We start from the raw sequence: 25,720 nt of genomic DNA on the forward strand, positions 1-25,720 counted from the left end.
ATAAAGCAATTAAAACGAAATCAGTTTCTTTTTAATTGCTCTGTTTACGAAAACATTTACGCTTGAGTGATTTTAATTATGTTAATTATCGCCTAAATGAACACAAAATTTCCAAAAATTATCTCCACAACTACTGCGAATTGGAAACTCTGGTTTTCACCATTATAACTAACGCATTCATACGAGTAAAATGAAATGTCGATGATCGAAATCCATCCAGTATTTCAAAAGTTAGGTTTTAGGTGTGTTGTTTACTATTTCTCAGAAAAAGACGTAAAAAAAACATCAAAATGTGCGCAGTTTTTGGGTACTTTCTCCATGAATATTTACCCGATTGACTTCAAACAAAGTTTAAAATAACGTACACAAAATCCCAGATGTAATTGTAAAAAATTATGGAAAAAATGTTGGGGAGAAACTTGGGAAAATCTGGGAAAACATGGAAAAGTTTTTAGGAAAGTTTGAAACTAATTGTGTGTGATATATCGTTGGAAAGCTGAGGATTTGTAGAGTTAGGAAATAACATCAATAATACTTTCATTAATTCCAAGGTAAACTTTCAATTGCATTTACATATTTGCGTTTTTCATCAAATAAATTTAATGATTTTTTCTCAACTTTCTGAAGATACATATCATGATTGATAGATCTTATTAAAGAGTTATCACAAGTCTTTTTGAATTCTTTTTCAAATAAACAATTATAATACTCTTCAAATTTAATATTTTTTGCTTGTGATTTGGTAATTCCTTTTAATTTATTAGTTGATTTGTTATTACATTTGAATGCATATGCTTTACTTCTCAAAGCTATAAATTCATCTATCCAAATACTTTCAGGTGTTTCAATTTTAAATTTACCAAGTACTTTTTTATTTTTGTTGCTAAATAATTCATTATTGGGATTCAAATTGCTAAAATCAAATATGTCTTCTAGATTTTTCAAATCACTAATAATATCATCAGTCCTAATACTTAATACCATACTATCACAGTCGGTATAGTGATTTTGAATATTTTCTAAACCAAAATATGGTTGTAGTTTTTCATAATAAGTTTCATACATTAGCAATTTACTCAAATCTAGTACTGCAAATCCTAAATAAATAGGTTTATCCATCAGAACTTCTGTTTGTTTGAAAGTGAAAGAACTATATCCCACATCACCCTCTAGAGCATAAGACTTATGAATGCCATTGAATGATAATTTAGATTGCCAGTTCAAAATTTTTTCATTTTCATTATTCTTTAGAAATTCAACTCTGATTCTATTCCTAACATTTTCCATAGTTTTGCCATAAAATGCATTATTCAATAATTTATAGAAGTCTTTTTCAAAATCACCATTAGTCTTATTTCGTTTTTGGGTATTATAATCAATATATTTTTCCAACCAGCAGGACCGCTTAAATGATATAACTTCGTGAACTTTCGTAATTTCCATACCATGTTTCACATAAAATTTGAGCAATCGGTAGTGTACAAGATATTTTTGCTTATCAGTCCAATCACAAATTAGTTTCTTACATTTAACATAACTTTCAGGTTTATTGAGATCCATATAATCTGTAAAATTATAAGTAGATGAAAATTTATTCTCTGGACAAAATGGGAAGTTCTTTGTTTTATCTTTAATTTTATCTGGGTATTTCAAATCAACTTCTACAAAATAACCAATTTCAGAATCATCAGGAGTTGAAAGTATAGTTTCAATATCAAAAGAATCAAATTTTAAATCTTTATAAGGTAATGATTGAGACATTGCATATCTATATAAATTATTAGCATCAATATATAATATTTTCTTGTAATCATCAGATTTCACATATCTATCACCCATAACACTACTTATTCCACCTCTAATATTGTTTTCAAGCAATAATATCATATCTTTATCCTGTAAGGTATCTAATTTAACATTAGTATATTTCAACCCACATTGCCAAGTATAACCAGGTAAACTCACGCTGTATAGTGGATTTATACCAAATTCCTTTATGGATACCTTAATAAACTTTTCAAAACATCTGCTAACAAAATTACATCAGTTTTCAAATATAGTTCAGTCAATTCTTTTCCATTCTTGACTCCAAACACATTGATTATTTTATTTGTGCGTTCAATTTCTTCTTCAAGTGGGTAACTATTCGTAAGGATACTATAGTAGTCCTTTTTATCTAAGCTATCAAATGGAACTTCATAATCTTCAAATGATTTGAAATATTCATATGGATATGCCAATTTTTTGTTGAGGAGATCTATATCTTCAGGAAATTCTTTTTTGAGTAATATTAAGTCATTTTCTTGTAGGGACTTTACTAATGAGTCAAGTGATGATTGTAAAAATCTATAACTATCTATGAATCTTATACAACCAAAATTAACTGAAATATATTCTTCATTTGTTTTTGGGATTACTTTTAATTTCTGTGATTTTGATTTACTCAATAAAGTTTTAAAAAACAAATGGCAATCATATTTACTGAAATTATGAAACATTATTGGAATAAAATTGCTTAGTTGTTTCTTAACATTGATGTTACAACTTTCATGTGCTGCTCCTCGATATTTGCCAGTCAAATGGCAATGATCTCTAACTTTAGCTGATTCAAAAGGTAACTCACAAAACCAGCATTTATCACTTTTTTCAAAATTATATTCATCTTCAGGAAGCATATTCAGTTCAACATTAGTATTTTTAAAATAGAAATTCATTTTGTTTTCTAATTTAATAATTTCATCTACAAACCAATCTACATTATTAGGACCAAAATTTGACACATAACCACTTTGTAATACTGAGGGTAAATCGCTTACAATATAGTAACCATTACAAACTGGATTCTGTTTATATATATTAGTAGTGTGAAGCCCCACATTCGACTCTACAGGTGAGTTATTACACTCAAAATCTGCATAAATCCTAAAATATAGAGGTATTTTTTGATAATGCTTTTTCCAATTTAATTGTTTATCGAGTGGGAGTTTAATTGCAGTGAAATCTTGTTGTTCGCACCTATCTTTATGTTTCATCAACACATGCTCATGTTCAAAGCAACTCAAGCATCTTCTACAAATAAATTTACAATTTGAATTACCTATAAATGTGTGCAATTTCTTAATTAGAACATAGTGATTTTTATAAATTAATAAGTCAATTGTGGTTTCATGTTCGTTTTTTGAAAGCTCAATAGGTACTAATTTATGTTTGCCTTCCAAGTTAAATCTTAATTCGAAAATATTAATTGAGAGATTGTTAGCTGTTTCAAATCTCTTAACATCTGAAGTTTTGAATCCATTTGTAAAATCGAATCCATCAATATTTAATTCATTGAAATATTCTAAATAACTAGAAGTTCTCTCAGGATGTCCATTCTTACAGGGGTGTAAGTGAGCTACTATACTCCATAAAAAGCATAGTTTATCTTTATTCTGTATATTTAATAATGCTTGAGTTTTCAAAGGTATTTTTACATATGAAGACCCATTTAATTCATTAGTTTTATAAAAATATATTGTCATTGAAACCAATTTGTCGAATACCCAACCTGATTCTTTCATTTGCTTATTTTCAATTTGTGATTCAACTTGAGAATTTATAGTTAAGTTATCCAAATCATTTGAAGTTAGAACATGATTTAATTTCAAACTAATATACATCTTAGTTTTATTTTCAATGTAACCAAATTCATTCATTTTCTCAAATAAAGCTGAAAATACAACTTGATATTTAAATTTATATTGTCCTATCAATCTTGCATAGATTAATGCCATTTCTTCAAAAATATTATTGATATCTCTATTTTCAATTCTTAGATCATATTTGCTTCGAATTGTAATTTTACTATTGAGATGGTTTATGTTATGAGAATCTAGTTCGATGTTATAACCTACATTTAATCTTTGAGAAAAATAGTAAGGATTAATCATTTTCTGAGCTAACTGAAAATCAATTTCACTAGGCTTTTGTATAGTTAATAATTTTTTCATTGATAGTTCTTTCAAAGTTGGTACTTTTTTTCTAACAACAGTTTTAGGCTTCACTTCACTCTCTTTAAAGAAATTAGAAGGAATTATTCTTTGATTATCTTCATGCATTTTACTCCGTAAGTGTTTTGCATACGAAGCTCTTTGAACTTCAACATTACAGATATCACATTTTCGCGTCTCCATTTATTAGGAAACAATTTATTCAAATAACTTTTTCAAAATAAAATATTTAATAGTTTTGAATCTTTGAATAAGTATACTTGGTAGCCGAATTTATCTACATAATCAAAATCAAAATTAGTATTATTTACAAGTTCGACAAAGCTGTCGAAATTATTTAAGTAATATATTAGCGAATTATTACTGTAGACTTGAAAATAGTACATTTACCATTTAAAAATTCATCGCTAGATTCATCACTAGTCTCTAAATCAGAATCATCAATAAAATCTATATCAGATTTGTGTATAGATTCATCACTGCTTATTTCACTATCACTATATATTGTTTCGGAGTCACTTGGTAAGCTCATTTATACTATCAAAAACTTCTAAAGTTATTATTATGTTTTTGTCTTTATTCATTATAGTGTAAATTAAATCAAAATAATTAATGTTATCATAATACTTATCTGATTGTAACCATTTAACGAGCCTTAATGCCTCATATCCATACACCCACACACCCTTTGCATCTAAAACCACACTAGAGCCTAAATTATCAAGCATATTACAATATTTTTCAAATATAACATCATTAAAATTCAATTTCGATTTCTTCAGTTATAATAAAATTGCTGCTATTAAATTTGGATTTGACTCACGATAGAGCTGCATAACATCCATACAAATAACTGATATTTTCAACTCTGCATATTTAAATCTATTACTGAAATTAGCTCGTCTTTTTCTTTGTAATTTTGTTAGTTTTCGTTTTGGTTTTATTGCTTTAGCGTTACAGATTAAACATCTATATTCATATGGAAATTCGATAAAAAAATCTTCGGTTGCAGCTTACACACATAGTAGCATATTTCATAATTATAGCATCTTCGCTTAGGACGTCTTCGGTACGTTTTTTTGATTCTGTGTTTGCGAGTCGAGTAGTTTAAGCGTCCCATCGTCTAATTCTACTACTGATTGTGTTTTTGTTATTTTAGTATTGAATATAACTTCATATCTCGTTTTCAAAGATTTTGGCATTTTTGTTTCAAACATAATTTTACCATCATGAATTATATATTTTTCGTTTTCAAGTTCTTTATAAAATTTTCCGTTTATGTATTTCATTTAGTATAGATAAATTTATTCAAATTATTATTCTAGGTTTAGATTTGACATAACTTGATCATTTTCATCTAGTGTTAATTTTGACTTCTTAAATATCGATTGATTATATCTTTCAGGCAAAAAATCAATATGGTAACTTGGTATTGTCTCATGAATTACTTCTGTTATCATATATAGATTGTTACTCCAATTTGTAGTATCACCTTTGGAGAAAGTTTTATCAATGTCAGCAGTTCTAACTAAGTCTCCTAATTTAAATTTCGGTTTTTGTTTTTTCCGCTTATCTTGCAAGTTATTTAATACTTTCTTTTGATTAGTAACTTTAGAAGCTTGAATTGGTGTCATTTTTGTTGAACTGTGAACTGTGTTATTATATTTTTTGATTATTGAGTCAATAATATCAATCCAGTTAGCATCACCATTTTCAAATACTGGTTTCTTCAAAAGATTCCTTATAGTTCTGTTAAATCTCTCTGCAAAAACTGCTCCTTTCGATGTATATCTAGAATATCTTTTATTGTTTTGAGATTTTAAGTAAGTTTCGAAGATTTTGTTAGCGAATTCTTTTCCATCATCAGTTTCAATTAAGTTTGGTTTTCTTTTTGAATTTGTTATTATTTGTTCAAATGCTTCTTTAATCGTGGTTGCATATTTATTTTTCAGTGGAATTGTCCATCCATACTTTGAAAAGTTGTCAACACAAACCAAAACATAGCGATAACCTCTATTATTTTTCACATTATAATCGATAAGATCAAGAAGATCTAAACTCCAAGTATCATCTATACTTTTAACAATAGTTTTATTTGTAGGATAAATCTTTTCTGCTGGTTTATCATAAATTTCATCAATGAATATTTTGGTTGGGTCCTTCTTCATTTAATTTTTCGAAAAAGTTGATTCATATATCAATTTTTTTCAAATTAATTTACATAACTCTCAAACGGACTCCTGAACCTTTATAATTATCAGTTAAAGTTAAAATTTTACCACCTGAAATTGATTTTAAGATCTGAGTAGTAGCTTGTCCAGCTTTTGGATTTTTCGATTTTGCTGCGACAGCCATACCAATAACAGGTGCAGCAGCGTTAACAGCAGGTTTCAAAAATTTGTTCCATGCAGTCTTGCTACCCTTAAATACTTTTTTCATAAAACTTTTAAAACTACCACCTTCTAATTCAAATTGTTTAGGAGTGAATGTTATCTGCTTTTGACATTTGCAATTTTGATTTGGACACATATCGTGAAGTTTTAGAATTGTTCCATATGTGTTTAAATCAGTCCAAGCTGATCCTGATAACTTACTGCAATGTCCATTTCTACATTTTCCACGATTTTGAAAATCTGTACCTCGCGTCATTTATTTGATTAAAATCTTTGATTTGTTTCTGTTGCAGATTGTACATTTACCTCTTATGACTACGATAAGTTTATTAGTTTTTGGATTAACTTTTTCAGTTTTTATTTCGTTAATTGTTGGTGAATAGTGGCGACCGCCCACACAATATGTTTCACTCATTTAGTAGCTGAGAATAATACTTAAATGTTTCATAATCATATAGTTTTTCTGATTGTGACCATAGATCATATTCGTGAATGCGATTGCTTTTTAATCGATTATCCTTTGCTAACAAAGGTTGAATATTAGAGTAGTGTGCAGCTTCTTTCAGTTGTTCGCAATCTTTTAAATCGAATGAAGATAGTGGTCTAACATGGTCTAATTCAATATTTTTCCAACCCATATCTGAAGTCATTAGGAATTCAATGTAATCTTTAAATTCTGAATAACTTATCCCCAATAAATCTTCAGTTTTATCGTTTTTTGATGCTACTTGATTTAATAGTGCTTTTCTTAATCTGTTTCTCAAGTTGGTTGCGAGTTTAAAATTAATATCGTTAGCATATCTGTTTTTATCACGAATTCTTTTACTTTCATTAAATCGAATCCTATTATCCTTCATCCATCTCAATGATTCATTATTGTGACATTTTTTACAGGATGAATAAAATCCATCTCGTTTTGATTGATCAGAACAGAATTCATTAATAGATTTTACAACATTACATTTTGTGCACTGTTTTTCAATCATGTTTTATATAATAATTTAAATTTCAAACAATTTCGTCATATAGTGGTAATTCGGGCGCAGATGGCTCTGACTTATCAATAGGTTTTAAGCTAATATCTATAGTTTTCTTGAATAATGACTTCCTAATCGATATGGTTATTTCATTTTTGCTAAAAAACTACTCAATTTCTGTAGTTGTTCGTTGCTGATAACATTCTCAACCATATCACCAAAAATATCTTCAACACTAACGTTAGTCTCACTCATAATTTTCTTCTGATTTTTCAAGTAAAATTCATATATTTTCTTTAGTTCTAATCCTTCTTTCTCATCAATAACTTTATCAGCCATCGATTTCTTCAATACTTTTTCATAATCAACTCTTATTTTATTAACAAAAGTTCTTAATCTGATATAGCGTTCTTTTAATTTAGAAATATATTCGTTAATAGCTGTAACTGCGATCGAAACTAATAGACCACTAGTAGCTATTACTGGAACACCCGCGATCGCACCTACACCTGTTGCTGTTAGTGTTATTCCAGAGCTAACACCCAAAATTCCACTGATTATTCCTGCTACAATTGAAACACCTTTCTTTGTGTTTAGGGCTTTGTATTTTTTCTTGAATTTCTCTTCATCATCAATTAACTTCTTAATCACCCCTTAATAATTAATTTTTAGGTAATTATATTGTAAATCGCGGATATCGTTTTTTGATCTAACTGAGATGAGATCTGCTTCAATATCTTTAAGTCTTTATAGGTATTATTCATTTAATAGTTTAAAATCCAAACTATTTTCTATATGTTTTATAAATTTGTCATAATCTAGTTCTCCAGTGTTAACTTTATTAGCATATTTGAATATATTATTGGTTAGCAAATATTTCATTACTAGTTGTAATATCCTCTTATCATTCGATATAATATTTGTTTGAACAATATTGTTATTTTCATCAAGAGATAATTTTGTTAGATTTGGATCGAATTTAAATTCAATAACAGTATCATTTTCATTTGCATTTAAAACTCCGTTTTTAACCAATTGATAATCAATCATTTTACCATTTCTGAAAATTACATAATAGTTATCCATTTATCTAAGCAAATTACAGGTCAACTTCAACCCAAATTGCAAAAACATCAACACTATTACTAGAATGGAAAGTTAATTCATCACCACTTGATAATTCAATAGGATTTTGAAATATAGTTATAGATCTATCTTCATTTGAAGGTTTGGTAAAACTTGTTACACTACTACCGTTAATTATAATATTTTGAGTCATAGTAGTACTAAATGAACCACTTAAGCCTGCACGAATTATTCTTCCACTAGATAGCATAATAGTTTTTGATTTAATTTCGATAACTCGATTGCGATTATCTACATATTGTTTTGTTGCAGCATCACTATCATCAACTGGATCTTTTACATTGGTTATTCTCATGTCGTTGAAATTATTGATTGTACCAATTTCTTTAATATATAAAGCAGCAACATCTACCTCTTCGTTTGCAGTGAGATTAGCACTTTGTCCATTTAATCTCAAGAAAAAATTGAAACTATTTGCATTATTAACAACTTCTTCACTTTCTGTAAACGACCAAGATTCTTTCAATATAGAAAATTTTTGTGATTGACCAGTTTCTTTCCAAATACCAAGGCCAACTCTTTTACCAATACTGCTATTAACACCACGCATAATAAATGTCATCTTATAAGTTTTGTTTTGTATTAGTTCTGGTAGATTATTTTTTGGAATATGCATTGTATAACTATTACCACCTGTGCACTTATATCGTTCGTATTTTTCACCTAAGAATGATAAATCATTAACAGTGTAACTTGTTGTATTATTACCACCATTGAAGGGAAATTCATTATATTTCAACCTATAAAATTTATCAAAAATATGTGGTGATGCAAATATTTTCTCTAATTGATATTTTAATACGTATGGATGTGTTGAGATAGCTGCTTTTACATTCTCATCAATATAACTTTTAGTAACAGCATCCTTATCATCAACTGGATATCCAATATTTATAATTCTGTTATTATTGAAATTGTTATTTTTGTTATTTCTAACAATTGTTGAATCACTATCAATATAACTTTTAGTAACAGCATCATTTGCATTTACCGGATTTCCAATATTTATAATTCTGTTATTATTGAAATTGTTAACTTGATTGTTTCTAACAATTGTTGAATCACTATCAATATATGCTTTATTGACAGCATCATTTGCATTTACTGGATTTCCAATATCTGTAATTTTGTTGTTATTGAAACTATTTTCTTTGTTATTATATACTATATTATTATGGCTATCTATGTAATTCTTATTTGCAGCATCATTAGTATTAACTGGGTTTCCAATATTACTAATTATATTATTATTGAAATTGTTATTTTTGTTATTTCTAACAATTGTGTTATCATTATCGATATAGTTTTTCGTAGCAGCATCATTAGTGTTAACTGGGGTTGCAATATTTGTTAGTCTATTGTTGTTAAAGTTGTTTATTTTGTTATTATAAACAATATTACTATGTGAGTCTATATATCGCTTAGTAACTAGATCATATTCACCTGTTGGATCATCACTATTTATAACTTTATGTTGAAATTTTAAATCTATATTTTCATTTATTTGATCTGAAGTGTTTAATGCTTCAATATATAATGCAGCTATTTCTATTGTCTCACCCACTGAAAAAGAAGCCAAATCAATAAACACATTGAAGTCATTAGGGTTAGTATGTGTTGCTGTTAATTCAATAAGCTCGAAATCATAACTCAACACATGTTCTGAAAATTGATTTGAGAATCCAAATTTAATATTTTTCAGTGATTGTGATCTAATTAAAAATCGTAGTGTGTATTGACAGCCAATATTCACATTAAGATTAGAAATATGAATTTGTGCTACTTTTGCATTTGGTCCTTTAACTGTGAAAATAGTATATGGTATTCCAAGAAAACTGTGATCTGGAGAAATCTCACTACTAGCGTTAGTTCTACCAGTTGAATAAATTTCATAAAAATTATTATATACAAATTTACTTCCAAATGTGTGTTCCAAATCTTTACGCAGTATATCTGGATGTTCATTTATTGATCTCCTAGTTCTGTTTAACTAAGAATCAACATATTCAGTGGTTGCAAAAGCAACATCTTGTCCAGTTAAGTCATTTACAAGATGAATATAATCGTTTTGAAAATTTTCATAATACGGAATTCGTAGTAGTGATCTTTCATCAATTTTTTCATCCATGTGTTGTTTTGTTGGTAGAGTTACTATTTCCGGAGTAAAATCATGATTAGCAATATCAATTGAATCTATTGTATCATTTGTTTTATTATAATTTTTAATTGAGATATCGTCTTTGACATAAATTGTAGTAGCTAATTCAACTACCTTATCTGACACTGTATTTTTTAGGGATACATAATCATTTGTTAGTGGTTCATATATTGGAATTCTTAGTAATGTACTTTCATTAATATTTTTATCAACATATGCTTTGTTAGCAGCTTCAAAATCATTTGTGGGATCTACTAAGTTCGTAATTTTGAATTTCTGTTTCATATCAATATCTTCTTCCATATCAGATTCAATATAATTAGTTCTCAAATAGGGTTTCTGAACAAATAGTGTTGTATCTATATTCGTTAAGCCAGTCGAAGATGTACTACCAAACACATTCATAGGCATTATTTAACTAAAGAAAATATTCAATACAGCATCTTCATAGTTTACATTATTTTCCAGTAAGTAGAGAAAATATAGACAGTAGGTACCACACATTTTACTATAGATGTCTTGAATGATGTAGTTGTGATATATTATTGGTTTTGGTAACTGCTTTATCAACCATTGATCTGGTGGTCCTCCGAATGAATCAAAATAGCTACTACCTTCAAAAGCCACCCAGTGAGTTCCACCTTGTGACCCATTATCAATATTACAGATACCTTTTGTTGTTTTAATTTGTGAGTCTCTAGGATAAATTTTCACACCTTTTATATTAGCTAAAGAGAGTTTTTCTAAAAGATCTGATGTGGTCATAGTTTGATTTTTTAGTCCATAAGTATTCATAATTTGTTCTAGAGTTAATATCATTTATATAGCTATATAACATTAGCGCTAACAATTTTCATTCCATCTGAAATCATCATTATTTCTCTATGTCTAATTAGTATCATAAACAATCTCGCATTTGCAGGATCTGCTCGATATTCCTCGAATAGTTGTATCTTTTTAGGATTAATGTGGTCGACTTGATGTCTTAAATCAATAACTTGAAATGGATATTTAGTTTTCACATCTGGGTAGCTTATAAAGGGTTTCAATAGTGGTTCTCCAACATATTCTTTGAAAAATGATTCAATATCTCTATATTGATCTAAATAGTTATTAACTCCATATTCAGTATCAACAGCATCTTTGGGATATCTAATACCATCGATTTCAACATAGTATTTTCTAACGTTTAGGTTGTCGAAAATAGCATTGCTTTGAGTTTTCCCACCTCCTGCTCTAGCAATTGTTTGATGAGCTGCAATTAAATATTTAGGACTGTTTATATTTTGTGCTGAACCTATATCAACTTGGTGTTCTAAATCATTATTAACTATATTTCTTAAACTTGTCCAAGAATCAAATGATATTTTGAAATTATCTTTTATAGAATTATTGAACATAGCTTGAGTTGCTGCATCTGGAATTAAAGTTGGAACAAACAAATGTAGACTATTTATGGTTACATCAATATCATCTGCAATAGTTGTGTAGAGTATATTTTGTAAGTCAGGTGTTTTTAAAGTTAGTTGGAATCCTAAACCTTTTGTAATTTTTTTGAATGTTTTACAGAAACCAAAAATGTGTTCTAGTGGTAACTGGCCAACTATTTTACCTTTATTAGCTGCAACTGTATGATTATCGATTAGTATTTGTTTTAACGATGAATTATTTATACCTGCTTGAGTTTCGTTAATATTATCAAAATATGACATCAAATCTCCATCTTTACTAATTAGAACTCTCATTATTGTTGAAATCGGTCCTACATATTTATTTTGGTCTATCTCTGAACCGCCTGTAAACGAAAGAGTAGCTTCTTTAATACAATAAGCAAATGCATTGTTAACTAAACTAATCACAGAAGCGTCTGTAAAAGGGGCATTATCGTGTCTCCTAACTGTTATATCATACTGAAGATAACTATTTCCAACTTGATGATAGTTATTATTTTCACCCCAAATGAATTCAACATTTTGATTAGAATCGTTAAGGTTTGCTCTATGTTGGTGATATATTTTTGTGTAGTCTCTTTTAACTATTGATGTGTCGATAGTTGTTTCGTCAATTAGTTGAAAATCTTCGATGCTCATTTACTTTCTGAAAATCGATTAGTGAATTTTAAGAAATCCTGAACCAGAGAGTAATTTTTCCTTGAATTCTTTTAATTTATCTTTGTTATATATGATTTTAGGTTTTTCTTTAACACTTTTTATTTTTGAAGTATTTAAGTTGGGTCTTTTTATTAAAGTTTTTGGCATTTACTTAACAAAAATTAATATTGCTTATATTAATGAAATTGAGTTTTCATTAAATTTAAAAAACAATAATGATAAAATTAACTAACTGATTGTATTGAAAAATTATTAAATTTAAAAACAAAATTGATGTTTTATAATTCCTTAATTGATAATCTAAAAGTAACAGATTGGCCATTAAAACAAACAAGGTTTCCATTTTCGTTTCGTAATTTAAAATTGATTGCAGATATAAAATCTTTGCTTTCCATCATAAACCACATTATTCCACCTCTAAATTTTTCAATATATTTATAACCTGGATTCACATCCATAGTAAAATTATGAATTACACGAGTTCTTTTTCCATTAATAATCGTACCTTGAGCAATGTCACATTCAACAAAAATATTATCAAAAGATATTATATCAACAGGATGATCAGATAAATTATAGTTTCCATTAACTACTCTTGCATCGAATCCCAGAATATTTCTAATTGTTCCAGCATAGGTAAAATCTATTTCCCATCCATCTTCAATTTCAATTATAGATCCCTGTGTTGTGAAATTTGGTTTAATTGTAAATGGAAATGTTTCACCATCAGAGTCGCCGTTTAAAACCATTAATCGTTTGATTTCTAAATCTATTGCTTCCAACTCATAGGCACCGTTTGGAATAACAATATCAACAATCATTTTTTCTGGTGTAACATAATAAAATTTGTTGTTTGCATCTGTAATATTGAAAATACCATTGTAACCAGTTAGAAATGTAATTGCTATTTTGAATTGTTTGTTATTAGTTTGAAGTGGTTCGTTTAAAATAAACTCATAAGTTGATTCGTCCATCACAATTAGCATATGCTCTTCAATTTTTGCTCTAGTATTGAAAGCTATTTGATCTAGTGTTTTATTGGATAGTTCCATTTATATATTTATAATCGCTATTTGAACTTATCAATAGCAAAATTCGTCCTCGATGATGATTTTTGTTATTGAATTTGATATTGGGTTTTGGTGAATGTCAATCTTTAAAAAACTATCGATTTTGTTCATTGAATTTATCAATAGCATTGCGATATTGTTGTTCTGTTTCAATTTCACCTTTTTTGAATAAAGCATCAAGCAATTGTGAAGCTTCTATTAAAGTATCAGTGTGACCTGCTAATTTTAATCCTAATAGCACTTGTAGTCTAGTCCATATCTCATCGGAATCTGATGGCACTACTATTGTTTTTGTTCCATTGCCTTCTAAATCTGATTCTAAAGATTCATTCATCTGATTCCCCACTTGCTATAGCTGCTACTGGAGTTTTTAAAATATTTTGAACTCGTGATTTAAGTTGGTTTTTTATATATTTTTGTCTTGTAGATGAATTATCTTCATTTGGATTATAATTTATATCATTCAGAATTTTACTGAAGGTGAGAATATCATCATCACTCATTTTATTAAAATTATAGCTTGTTTTAGTTAGAGCTTCCTGAATTTCTGGTGTTATTTCATATGTATTATTTCCGATTTTCACATTATTTCCACCCATAGGGTCCACATTAACGCCATTGAACATATATCGTCCTCCTTTTTTCTGATCTAATTTAAATTCGTTTTTGGCATTGACCATTTTACCTACTGTTGCGAATAGTTCACGACTCATTGTTACACCAGGTGGAGATTCTAACATAAAATTGTTCACAACATTTGGTAATTCTAATTCTTTTGTTGCTTCAACTACTTTGTCAATTTTTTTAGTTATGGGTTCGAATGTTTCTGCTAATTTTTGATCATATGTTTGCTTGAATATTCTCTTCTTAATTTTTCTTGCTTTTTCATTTTTCTGTTGTTCAGCTAATTTTTCTAGTGAGAGTAAGTCTTCTTCAGTTACATTTGAATATACACTCATTTATCAAGTCAAAATGGGTCAGATTTAGGAACAAAAATAGAATCTAAACCTAATTTATAGTTTCCTACTTCTTTATTTTTCGACATATCAATTGTCAATGGTTGAAATTTAGTTTGCCAACAGATATTGCATAAGAGTTTAAATTCATCAATAATCATATCCATACTAGCTTTATCTTGAAATAGATTTTGAACATCTCTAATATTATTTGGTTTGAATAAATGAAAAACATTACTGTTAGCTCTTATTGTTCTTTTTGGTAGTTCATAATAATCTTGACTAATAATGAAAACAGAAATATTATTATGTCGTGATCTTTTAAATAATGCTTGTACTCGTTCATCTTTCATTTCATTTTCATTGAGGTCGTCTAAAATAATAACAGTTGATTCGCTTTGGTAATCTTGTGGATGTTTTAACTCATCAATATTTTCATAAACAGATATTTCAATGTCAGAAGGTTCAAATTTTTCATCACTAATAATATCATCAATAGATTTATTATTTTTCAATACTTTGGGAATTGATTTTGGTGGTATTTTTTGTTCGAAACATTCTATCAATTTTGAATATGTTTCTTGATAGATTGATGGAGAATAAATATATATTTCATTATAATCATTAATTATTTCAGTTATTAATTTTGTTAGTAAACAGGTTTTTCCACAACCAGATGGTCCTGATATTACTACTCGCACTGGCAATTTTGGATATAATTTGATTTTCATTTATATTTGGATAATTTATTTAATTATAAATGATGTTTCAAACTGATAATGAATTTCACAATTTTAGATTAGCTATGTATCTAATATCTGTGTTGTTAGTGGTGATATCGATTTCAAATTTAATCGCTACAATTTTATTCCCAACTGTATTTAATTCAAATAATTGTGTATATATAAATGGTACCGAAGTGTCCTATCAATAGTATTGGGATTAGAAATCCTGTTATGTGTAGTGATGGTTATATGTATGAAGAGAAATGCTTAGTTGAGTGGATTAATTCGAATTGTACTTCACCTATAAATCGAGAATTTATTGATTTTGTTAATGTGTGTGAAATATCTGAAAAGTGTTTGAATGAATATTGTGATGAAATTGAAGATCCATATGAGAGAATTAATTTTACATATTCAAAAGAAGAAACAATAATTAAATATTATTTAAATATGCTTGAGAACGATGATGAAGTAGATATAATTTTTGATAAAGATTTAATATTAAAGCTAATTGATAGAAATTGTGCATGGTTCGAATTTGCAAGTAAAGAATTGAAAGATGATAAAGAAGTTGTGATGAAGGCGATTGAACATAGTGGAATGCTTATAGAATATGCTAGTAGCAGACTACAACAAGATGAGACAGTCGTTCTTGCAGGTGTGAAAACTACTCCTACTATTATATTACATTTAAGTGATAAGATTTTGATAAATCATTTAATCTATGAAACTGCATGTTATTATAATAATATAAATTTTAGAGATGATTTCCTGTTAAAAAATGGATTAAATACTGACTCCATTAGAAATATGATTGAAGAATTAATCAGTTTGAAAAAGTTATTTGAATAATTTGTTTCCTAATAAATGAAGACAACACGCGACATTATAGAATTTTTAAATACATGTGAACTTGAAATTATAGATAGAGATAATGCTTTTAAATATAGATATGTTATCTCAGGATTTGATGAAATTAAGAGATTTTTGATTGAATTTTATGTGATGGAAGGATTTAAAAGCGAAACTGAATCCTTATTTAAAAGTATTAATGAAGTTCTATTAGATATTTTAAACAATGAATGTGATCGTGAAATAGTTCTTAAAATTGCTATGTTTGAAAATGAATTTATTACCTTTATGTATGAAACTGGAAAATGTTCTAATGATTCGTCAGAGTAAAAAGCTACTAAGTTTATACACAATTTCATCAGCATGTGAACATATTCAACCAATTATGAATATATTTTAATCAGCATGTGAACATATTTAATCAATTTCCACAGTATGTGAACATATTTAATCAATTATGAATCTATTTTTATCAGCATATGAATATATTTAATCAATAATACTTCTAATTTTTACAATATGCGTAGCTGGCCCGCCGGCGAGGCAAGTAGTGTGTGTTTCTTCGTTTGACTTCATGGGGTGAGGACGGTGAGGTTGGAAAGATGGTGTGGGGAATTGATGAGTGAAATGAGGAGATCGATGAGTCGCGTTAGCGACGATTCGGTTGACGAGTTGAATGAAGATATTCTCACTCCAGCTTACGGCCGATGCGTCCTTGCGTCGTGGAGTCAAACGAAGAAACACACACTACTCACCTTTAATACACCACTAGACTCTTTGGGTTAGATTTATACTGTGATTTTTATGAGACGCATACGATCTATAAGAAAAAAGCCCTAATAGAGCTTTTTCAAAATTATTATTCGAAATCAAAAACTCAAGACTAATACTCAAGAATTAGGGCATATACGTTTGGCAATACTTAGATACACACTATTGATCTTAAGCTAGTAAATGCTCATAAATTTTAAAGTTCATTCAGTGAGTTCAGACAGAAGTCATTTCTTTGAGTGAGGTAAGTCACGCAATTGACCTAATAGCAAAACAAATGACGTCACACACACACTAAATTTTAACTGCAAAGCAGTAGAAGTCACTGAAAATGAAAAAGTCAATGGCCGCAAGAATCATCGATGGAGACGACAAATTATATAAAAAAAACACTAAGTCCCCAATAATAGCCGCTATCGCTTCGCGGCTATTAATAATGAAGATTTCCAAAAAAACTGGTCATAAATTTGAGAAAAGTCTTTAAAAATTCACATCGCAAAATCCTCGCTTTTTCGTTCCATTTCCTGTTTCGGCGTGACCAAAATCATCACTTCAATTTGACTTCAAAAATTAAGAACATGTGTTAACAGATATTTTAAAAAGACAGCGTCACAATACAATTCGAATTCTTTGAATCGTAAAAAGCAAGAGAAGTTCATTTAAAGTTCATTCAGTGAGTTCAGACAGAAGTCATTTCTTTGAGTGAGGTAAGTCACGCAATTGACCTAATAGCAAAACAAATGACGTCACACACACACTAAATTTTAACTGCAAAGCAGTAGAAGTCACTGAAAATGAAAAAGTCAATGGCCGCAAGAATCATCGATGGAGACGACAAATTATATAAAAAAAACACTAAGTCCCCAATAATAGCCGCTATCGCTTCGCGGCTATTAATAATGAAGATTTCCAAAAAAACTGGTCATAAATTTGAGAAAAGTCTTTAAAAATTCACATCGCAAAATCCTCGCTTTTTCGTTCCATTTCCTGTTTCGGCGTGACCAAAATCATCACTTCAATTTGACTTCAAAAATTAAGAACATGTGTTAACAGATATTTTAAAAAGACAGCGTCCCAATACAATTCGAATTCTTTGAATCGTAAAAAGCAAGAGAAGGCCAATAATGGCCCCAAATATCTCTTGGCTGCTATTAATTAAGGAACAGAGTTGGGCATATTTATCAACCAAGTTCTCAATCATTTATGTTTTTGCGGCTAAAATAAGGTTTTCCCCGTATGTTCTGCTGTTCCATGCCGCCTCACAAATGTTAAGTTTGTTGACTTTTCATTGAAAAAAAAGCATTGCGGTCAGCCATTAATACCAATAAATCTTCTCCGTTTTGTTTTTTTTAATAATTTGTCAGAGCTTGATTTCATGAAAAAATTTGGAATTTGGACATCAATAAGCTCCAAAACAGCAATCAAATTTCCGACTCACAATTTTTTACGTGCGTGATGTTCTAAGATTCCCTTCTGACTAAGTTAAATATCTCCAGATAATCGACTTAAAACATAAACCGACTACTGCCGGACAATATGCTCTCGAGCGACAGGCGGGGCAATTTAATTCAGAAGGGGGCTGTAGCGAAGAAGAACTTTTTGGGGCTGTAGCGAAGAAGAACTTTTTTTATGGATGCAAAAAAACCCGACGAGTGGGATTCGAAACCTTTCCTTCTGTAGTCCTAGACTGAAGCACCTAACTCGGCTAACCGGCCCCTTACTTACAGAGGTTTACGATATCGATGACCAGCTCATTCGGTTTCCAACACAAGTTCAGAAACTTTTGCTTAAAGAGCAGAATCCACCTCATCAAGCAGTATTTCTGGTGCAAAAAGAAAACTTCAACTCATTAGTTTTCTGTGGTAACATAATTAAGAAATTAGAAGGCAATCTGTCGAAAGCTATAACGGACATATCGAAAGCGATACAACACAACAACGTCCAACACATATGGAAACTCACATTTATCAGTGGAAAGGCCTTTTTGAATCCAGATATGATTTTGACGTGAGATCGATAATCGCCGTCAGTGACTGGGTCGTTTGCACCCTCTTTGGTGTTGCCCTTGCTCTTCTGGTGTTCCTTGTGCTCTTTCTTGACTGATACCACCTCCTTGCCCCCTCTTTCCGCCAGGTCAATCGAGGCTGAGATCAACTCACGGATGCTAATGGTCGTAGAGGTGCTAATATCTGTCGTCCTAGATTAAAAAACCAACACATAAATAGCACATATAAAAGCATATAGAATAAAATACCCGTGAAATCTTTTTGATAGCACTTAACGTTTCGACCCTGCTCATAAACAATTTCGGCTTGCCTTTTAACCAACTGTAGCACATATAGATTAAATTCAAAACAAAAAAAACTAGTGAATGAAAATTTTGTTATTTAAATTTTGAAACGATCTTAAAAAAGACATTATATCAACTTAAATACAATTCAATGAAGTAGAAACATAGATGGCAGATCGCCAAAAATAGCCACAAAAGATTCGTAGATCTGCAGTCTCAAAACGATAGCACAAAGAAACGGACCAAAAAATCATTTTAATAAATATTGACAAGTTTGAGAGCAGCTAATTCCATCAGCTGCTCTCAAATAACCTCCAATTAGAGTGACACACTCACTTGACCTTATCTCTTTGAATTAAGGTAAGGAAAAGTCAAATTCAGAGTGAAAAGTCATTTTTTAGAGTGATGTAAGTCACGTGAGACCAAAAACTTAAATCACACGAATGAAAAAATCTCGCTCCACTAAGAGTGAAAAAAGACGCCACGCTAGCAGTTCAGTTGAAAATGGCAGAGGAACGAATCTCAATCCATTAAGGCAAGAGAACAGGTACAAAGTCCATCTGGGGACATAGCTCTTTGAGTTGAGTCCTGTGAGCAGAAAACTTTTGTGACAGCAGAGCAGGTACTGTCTGCACCAAACATGTAGTGCAACCACTCTTTATTATCTTCAACTGCGATCACAGCAACCACTCTTTAACTGCGATCACAGTTGCAACACTACTCTTTGTAATGTTTATTTCTGTGGCTATCGTAACATCCATTTTGTCTGGAACTTGTACAGTATTCTTTACTAGATCTTCATTTCAGATACTAATTGTGTGAAGGAAACAGTTCTCTCTTCTAATACCAGTCAGATTTCATTTATTCAGTGTAGTGGTAAACTCAAGCTCCCTTTCATCTCAACTTCACTAACCCTCCGTTTGTTGCCTAGTAGCAAACAGGTCCAAACTGATAAGAGTTCACAAGACTTTAATTGCAGTATTCTGAACTCACTACTAAAGACAAAATTCTACCAGTCCTGATTTCAATTTCGTTCGTTGACTTTCGAATCATTAAGACCATCTTTTATAAAATAGGGACATTTACAACTGTAAGAAGTTGATGAAATATGACTTAAAGAGCCATTTTAAACAGGGTCCGGCCGACGACCGCAATCGCTCCCTTCTTTCAAGCGCGCAAATCGCCGATCTGTCTCCACTTCTTCCACTCAGGCCCTTAACTGTGCTGATAAAGTTCGGACTGGCAACAAACTTTGATCGCAATTTCTTTTGAGTCCGAGCTGGCTTTTGCAGGGCACACACCTGACTAACCGCTTAACAAACAACCACCATCTGAGAGGGTAGTGGTAATCCATAGTCGATAAGAAAAAGTTGCGGATCACGTCTATGCACTGGATTACTAGCAATCCTCCCAAAGTTTTTGTCTCAGTATGGAAATTCTATGCCCCCCTCCAACTGTTTGAACGATTTTGACACCATCCTTAAAAGTTTTTACATTCTGGATTTTTTTTAGTTAGTGTTATACTGTCGCTTAGACTCAACAGGTCTATTGGTTCTATATTAACGAACACAATTACTTATTGGATCGCTTTTACTCACCTAAATTTTTCCTTCTTTGTCATATATTCTCATTAATGACAGATTTCTTTAATCACTATTTAGAGACGTCTATTTGATTCTGTTCAAAAGTTTTAAGCTAATTGTTCTCTTGACACCGACTCAATTTTTCATCGGCTTCCTGCATTTGCTGTCACTTTTCTTCCGTTGTCCCCTTATAGTTTTTTTTAAAAAGAAGCTTTTTGAAGATGAGCAGTTTAAAAGGTTTTAATGAGTTCAAATTCCTGTTGCTCCTCTCACAACCTTTGACGTAACTGCAATCCATTGGTAATTCGATCTTTCAAAACTGCGTCAGATTAACAGATTTTGGTTGCTGCCTCAAGTCCAACACTGCGAAGGCTTTGTATGATAAGGTTTTTGGAGCGACAACTAACGTTGAAAAACAAACCAAAAACTAGATTAAACTTATAACATAACCAACTAACTTCGGGCGAATTGCTGTAAAAGGACCGACGACTGTTTGGCTTAGGTAGTATCCAGCTGAGGCTTAGGTATATCAGCATTAGGTGAAGTAAGCGGAAAGTGGGGGAATAGGGTTGAGATGACTGGATGGAGGAGGGTGGACTGGGAAGTAGTGAAGGGGAGTGGATGAAATGGGGGACTCAGGGGTGCGGGTGACTGCTGACTGAGGGGTCAAACTTTTAAGAACCACACTTCACACCATAAAATTCCTCAAAACAGTTTTGGTGAATAGCGCACTTAGAGTCTAGTAAGCCGGAAAGCGGTAAACATAAACCGACAAATGTCGGAAGAATTTCTCTCGAACGACTAGTGGGAGCTCTAATCAATTGCAGCCTGCTTCAGTCGGGGGGGGGGGGGGGGGGGGAGGGAGGGAGGGGGAGCTTAAATGGGACTAAGAATTTCAATAGTGGGCTTCAAATAACCACATTAGAGGTTAACATATACCACTATTAAGACTTGAAGTAAAAAAATGACACCAGTTTCGGCGCACTCTTCATTTGACTTTTAGTATTAAATTGCCGCTAATTGAATTCAGCTGCTTGAAACTGTGATTGAGAGAGAATTTTAGATCACGCGAAACGCACAAAGTCAAGGGCATAAAAGTCACTCGAAAAGTCAAAATTGTCAAGTGAAAATTTTGCATAAAAAACACGTTTACAATAATTGCTATGAACTTCGTTCAGGAGCAATTAAAAATATTTCAATCCCTCTCCGAGAGCGAAGTCAGAAGGGTCGGACAAAAAATCGTATAAAAAAGACCACAAGACTAATATAATTGCTACAAACTTCGTTTAAGAGCAATTAATCATGTATTCCAGTTGCCTGAAAATGAACTAGTTGAAATGTTGAATATCGAACAAAAAAAATTTTGAGAAAAAATTCAGCCGATCGGTAAAATGTTAATTGTGGTCATGAAATTTAAAAACGGCGATGTTACTATTGATCTAAATCACAATACAAGCCGACAGAATATCAAAAAATCAAAAAATATCAAAAATTGTGCTATCAAAAAAGATTAAAAAATCAACTAATTTTGCCTGCCCAACAGCACTTACTTTATATATGTTTGATTATCGAAACACGTAACTTATGCATGATTAAATGGACGGCCTTTATCGGTCAAGTTTCGTATGACTTCAACTGACGTAATTTTTAACCGAATTTTAAACAGCATAGGTTGAACGTGAAGAGCGCGATTTTCTAAATTCAAATAACGAAAACGCAAAAATATGTAACAACGAAGCCTGAACAGTATCGGTAACAATTAGAAGTAGCAAACTCAGATCTGAGAAACGATCAAAAGTCATCAGATGTAATTCTTAAAAATATCTTAACCGAAAAGTTATCCAAAATTGCAAAATGGTCCCGTTTTCTAACCGTGGGTGGAGATCATCTATTATAACAAGGAGACTCAGTAAGGTGCATTTGCGCATAATGTTCCAACCCCGCTCATCCACATTTTTGGCTTAACTGCCTACCAAATGAGGAAGGGATAGAAAATTTTCAAAAATTCTAGTATTTTTCTAGAATAACTAGGTATGAACAAAAAAAATGCGTCCCACTCTAATCACTCAAAGCAATTTTTAAATAATCGCCACTTTAGAGGGCCGTGGAGACTTGACATCATTAAGAATACGAGAAAAGACGATCAACAAAATCAAATAACAACAACATACATTAATAACATTCAAAACTAGATTTCTATTTGTAGAAAAATTGATTTTTACCTAGCGTCATTTTTAAGTCGGCCGGTTTTGTTGTTTTTGTATGTTTGTTGCCGACTTAAAAATTACGCTCAAAATTTTTGAAATCAATTGGTTCCAAAGTAATGAAAAACATTAGATATGAACTGAAATCACTAAATAGGTTTGCAAAGCGACCACTCACAACTCCACTAGATAAGACATGGGTACCTGTCATTATTAAGATTTTTTCATACGACTACAAAAAAACAAATATAGAAAAAGTAACAAAAAATTTGCGAGAAAATGGTGTCGAAGCCATTATGACCTAAATTTTTGTCATGAGAAAAAAAGATGTTTGATTGCGCGTATTTTTGAAACCCAATAAAGTGATATGTGACCACTAGTTAATGAGACTAACAAGCAGACACTAAAAGAGCAAAGCTAAAATCAACGTTTGTATTTTTCAAAAAAAAAATTAAAGGTCACAAAAATCATTATCTAGAAATTGAGTTAAAAAAGGCTTGTCCATTCCTCGAAACGGGGCATTTGAAAAAAAAGCAAAATAAAAAAAGAAGTTCGAAAAAAAAACAAGTGTCCAAGCCCTTAAAAGCATAATGAATTCATTTAAAACATTAGAAACGTCAAACAAACAAAAATCAAAAAACGTGTGTCATACCCGTTATAACCATAATCAATTCGCGGACAACTTTAGACATGTTCCACTGCGCCCTTCGACGCAAATATTGTGATATGTGACCTGTAATAAACAACAGGTAATAAAAACAAAATAGACAAAAGTCAAGATATACTTAAATTAAGTCATGAAAAACATCATCAGCTATCAATTCAAATCATTAAATAGGATCAAATCATTCCTACAAGGGAAGCCATTGAGAGTGTTCAATAATCAAAATATATCATACATTTACAAAAAGAATCTCAAACAGATGAAAATCGAAAAAAAATTATTTTTTGGCAAAAAACCAGCATCGAAGATGTTAAAACAATAAATTTACAAAAAAATAGTTTTATTCAATTGCGCCTTCCTTCGATACCAAAACAGTGATATCTGACCGGATATTATTAAGACTGGGTAACAGAAAGACAAACAAAACAGATGCAATGCAAAAAAAATATAAGTCACGAAAATTTATCGGCTGTAAAATGATAAATGTTTGTTTATTCCGCCAAGGAAGCCACTGAACGGAATATCTCATACGTTTAAAAAGATAACTCCAAATACAGAAAAGAATCAGAAAACAATTTAATTTTTTTGCGAAAAACAATGGTCGAAGCTATTAAAACGATAATTTCACTTAAAAATAATAGAACTATTCAAATGCGCCTCATTTTGAAAAATATGAATTGTAACCTGTGATTAATGAGACTAGGTAAAAAATAGACAAAAAGACGAGAAATTAAAAAAAATTCCCTTTAGTCATGAAAACCATCATCAACTAACAACTAAAATCAGTGAATAGGCTCACGTGTTCCTTCATAACAAGCTATTGAAACCTCTTAATATTCAGAAATTTTCATACAGCTACAAGAGAAAGGCAATTAAAGACAAAGTGAAGAAAAATTCCTTGAAAATTCTTCTAGAAAACGATGTCGAAGCTGTTAAAACTATAATCCATTCCTCAGAAAATTATATGTTCAATTCTTTTTGTAGAAAAATACTGCCACTGATTACAATCGCGATTATTTTTGGATTTTAGAATTCAATGATCAGACCAAAACTAGCCCTGCTCTTACTGTTCGTTAATTAAGAACATGCGATGCTTCCCAGTGTAATTGAAATACATAATTTGACAGAAAAAAGTTCAATTAGCAGGGAAAAATTACGCTGTTTGTATAACAATGCAGTTATATTAGCTAAAAAACGGCAAAGTTTCAAACCCAGAAACCTTTTAAAGAAAGCAGAAGTAAAATTATCCTCTTCTAAGGTGAAAAAATTACGTCCGCATTTTTCAGGTGTTCACTTCTGGCAAAATTAAGCAAAGTTGACTAAAGTAGCTTATTTCTTACAATTTTCAATGAAAAAGACTGAATTTTTTTTGTAAAAAGTTGCAAATTTAGAAGTAAAAAAATCTTTTTTTTATTCCATATTCTACGCAGGCCGGGCTTTCTAATGATACCACTCCTAGCTCTCTACGATGAATATATCGATCGACCAAAATTGACTGAATAAAAAACCCATTTGAGTATAGAGTTCCTCCCACCATTAAAGTTGGTCGGAACAAAGAAGCTCCAAACTATTAATGAACTTACCTAAACATGTAGTAGACGAGAATGACAAAAGAGACCCCAATAACGGCAATTCCCACGGGAGATGGCTTAATTTGCACTGCCATTGGGAAATTTGGGCTAATATCGGTACCCTTCTTTTTTGTACCAAACTCCAGCTCTGATCAAATACTTCTCTCGTTAAAATAACGAGAGTTAGACTGAAGCTAGGTAAAACAAAAATCTGAAAAGGAAAAACACCTTTCTTAGACAGTACATTGAACAGAGACCAC

The 25,720-nt window shown here is 30.7% G+C and overlaps 2 protein-coding genes across 3 annotated transcripts in view; one reads left to right on the top strand and one right to left on the bottom strand.

Moving 5' to 3' along the window:
- Positions 1–25,720, top strand: part of LOC142335402 (proteasome maturation protein-like) — a 517,526-nt gene that overhangs the window by 186,571 nt on the left and 305,235 nt on the right. The window lies entirely within an intron of this gene.
- Positions 1–25,720, bottom strand: part of LOC142334598 (inositol monophosphatase 3-like) — a 51,222-nt gene that overhangs the window by 18,990 nt on the left and 6,512 nt on the right. The window contains exons 2-3 of the mRNA XM_075382762.1: positions 25,473–25,673; positions 19,111–19,345 (exon numbers count right to left, since the gene is read on the bottom strand). Of these exons, the coding sequence (XP_075238877.1) occupies positions 19,111–19,345; positions 25,473–25,555 (318 nt within the window). The 5' untranslated portion in view covers positions 25,556–25,673. The remainder of the gene's footprint in view (positions 1–19,110; positions 19,346–25,472; positions 25,674–25,720) is intronic.

The sequence above is a fragment of the Convolutriloba macropyga genome, chromosome 2, assembly GCF_964194025.1.
Source record: "Convolutriloba macropyga chromosome 2, txConMacr16.3, whole genome shotgun sequence".
Lineage (NCBI taxonomy): Eukaryota > Metazoa > Xenacoelomorpha > Acoela > Convolutidae > Convolutriloba > Convolutriloba macropyga.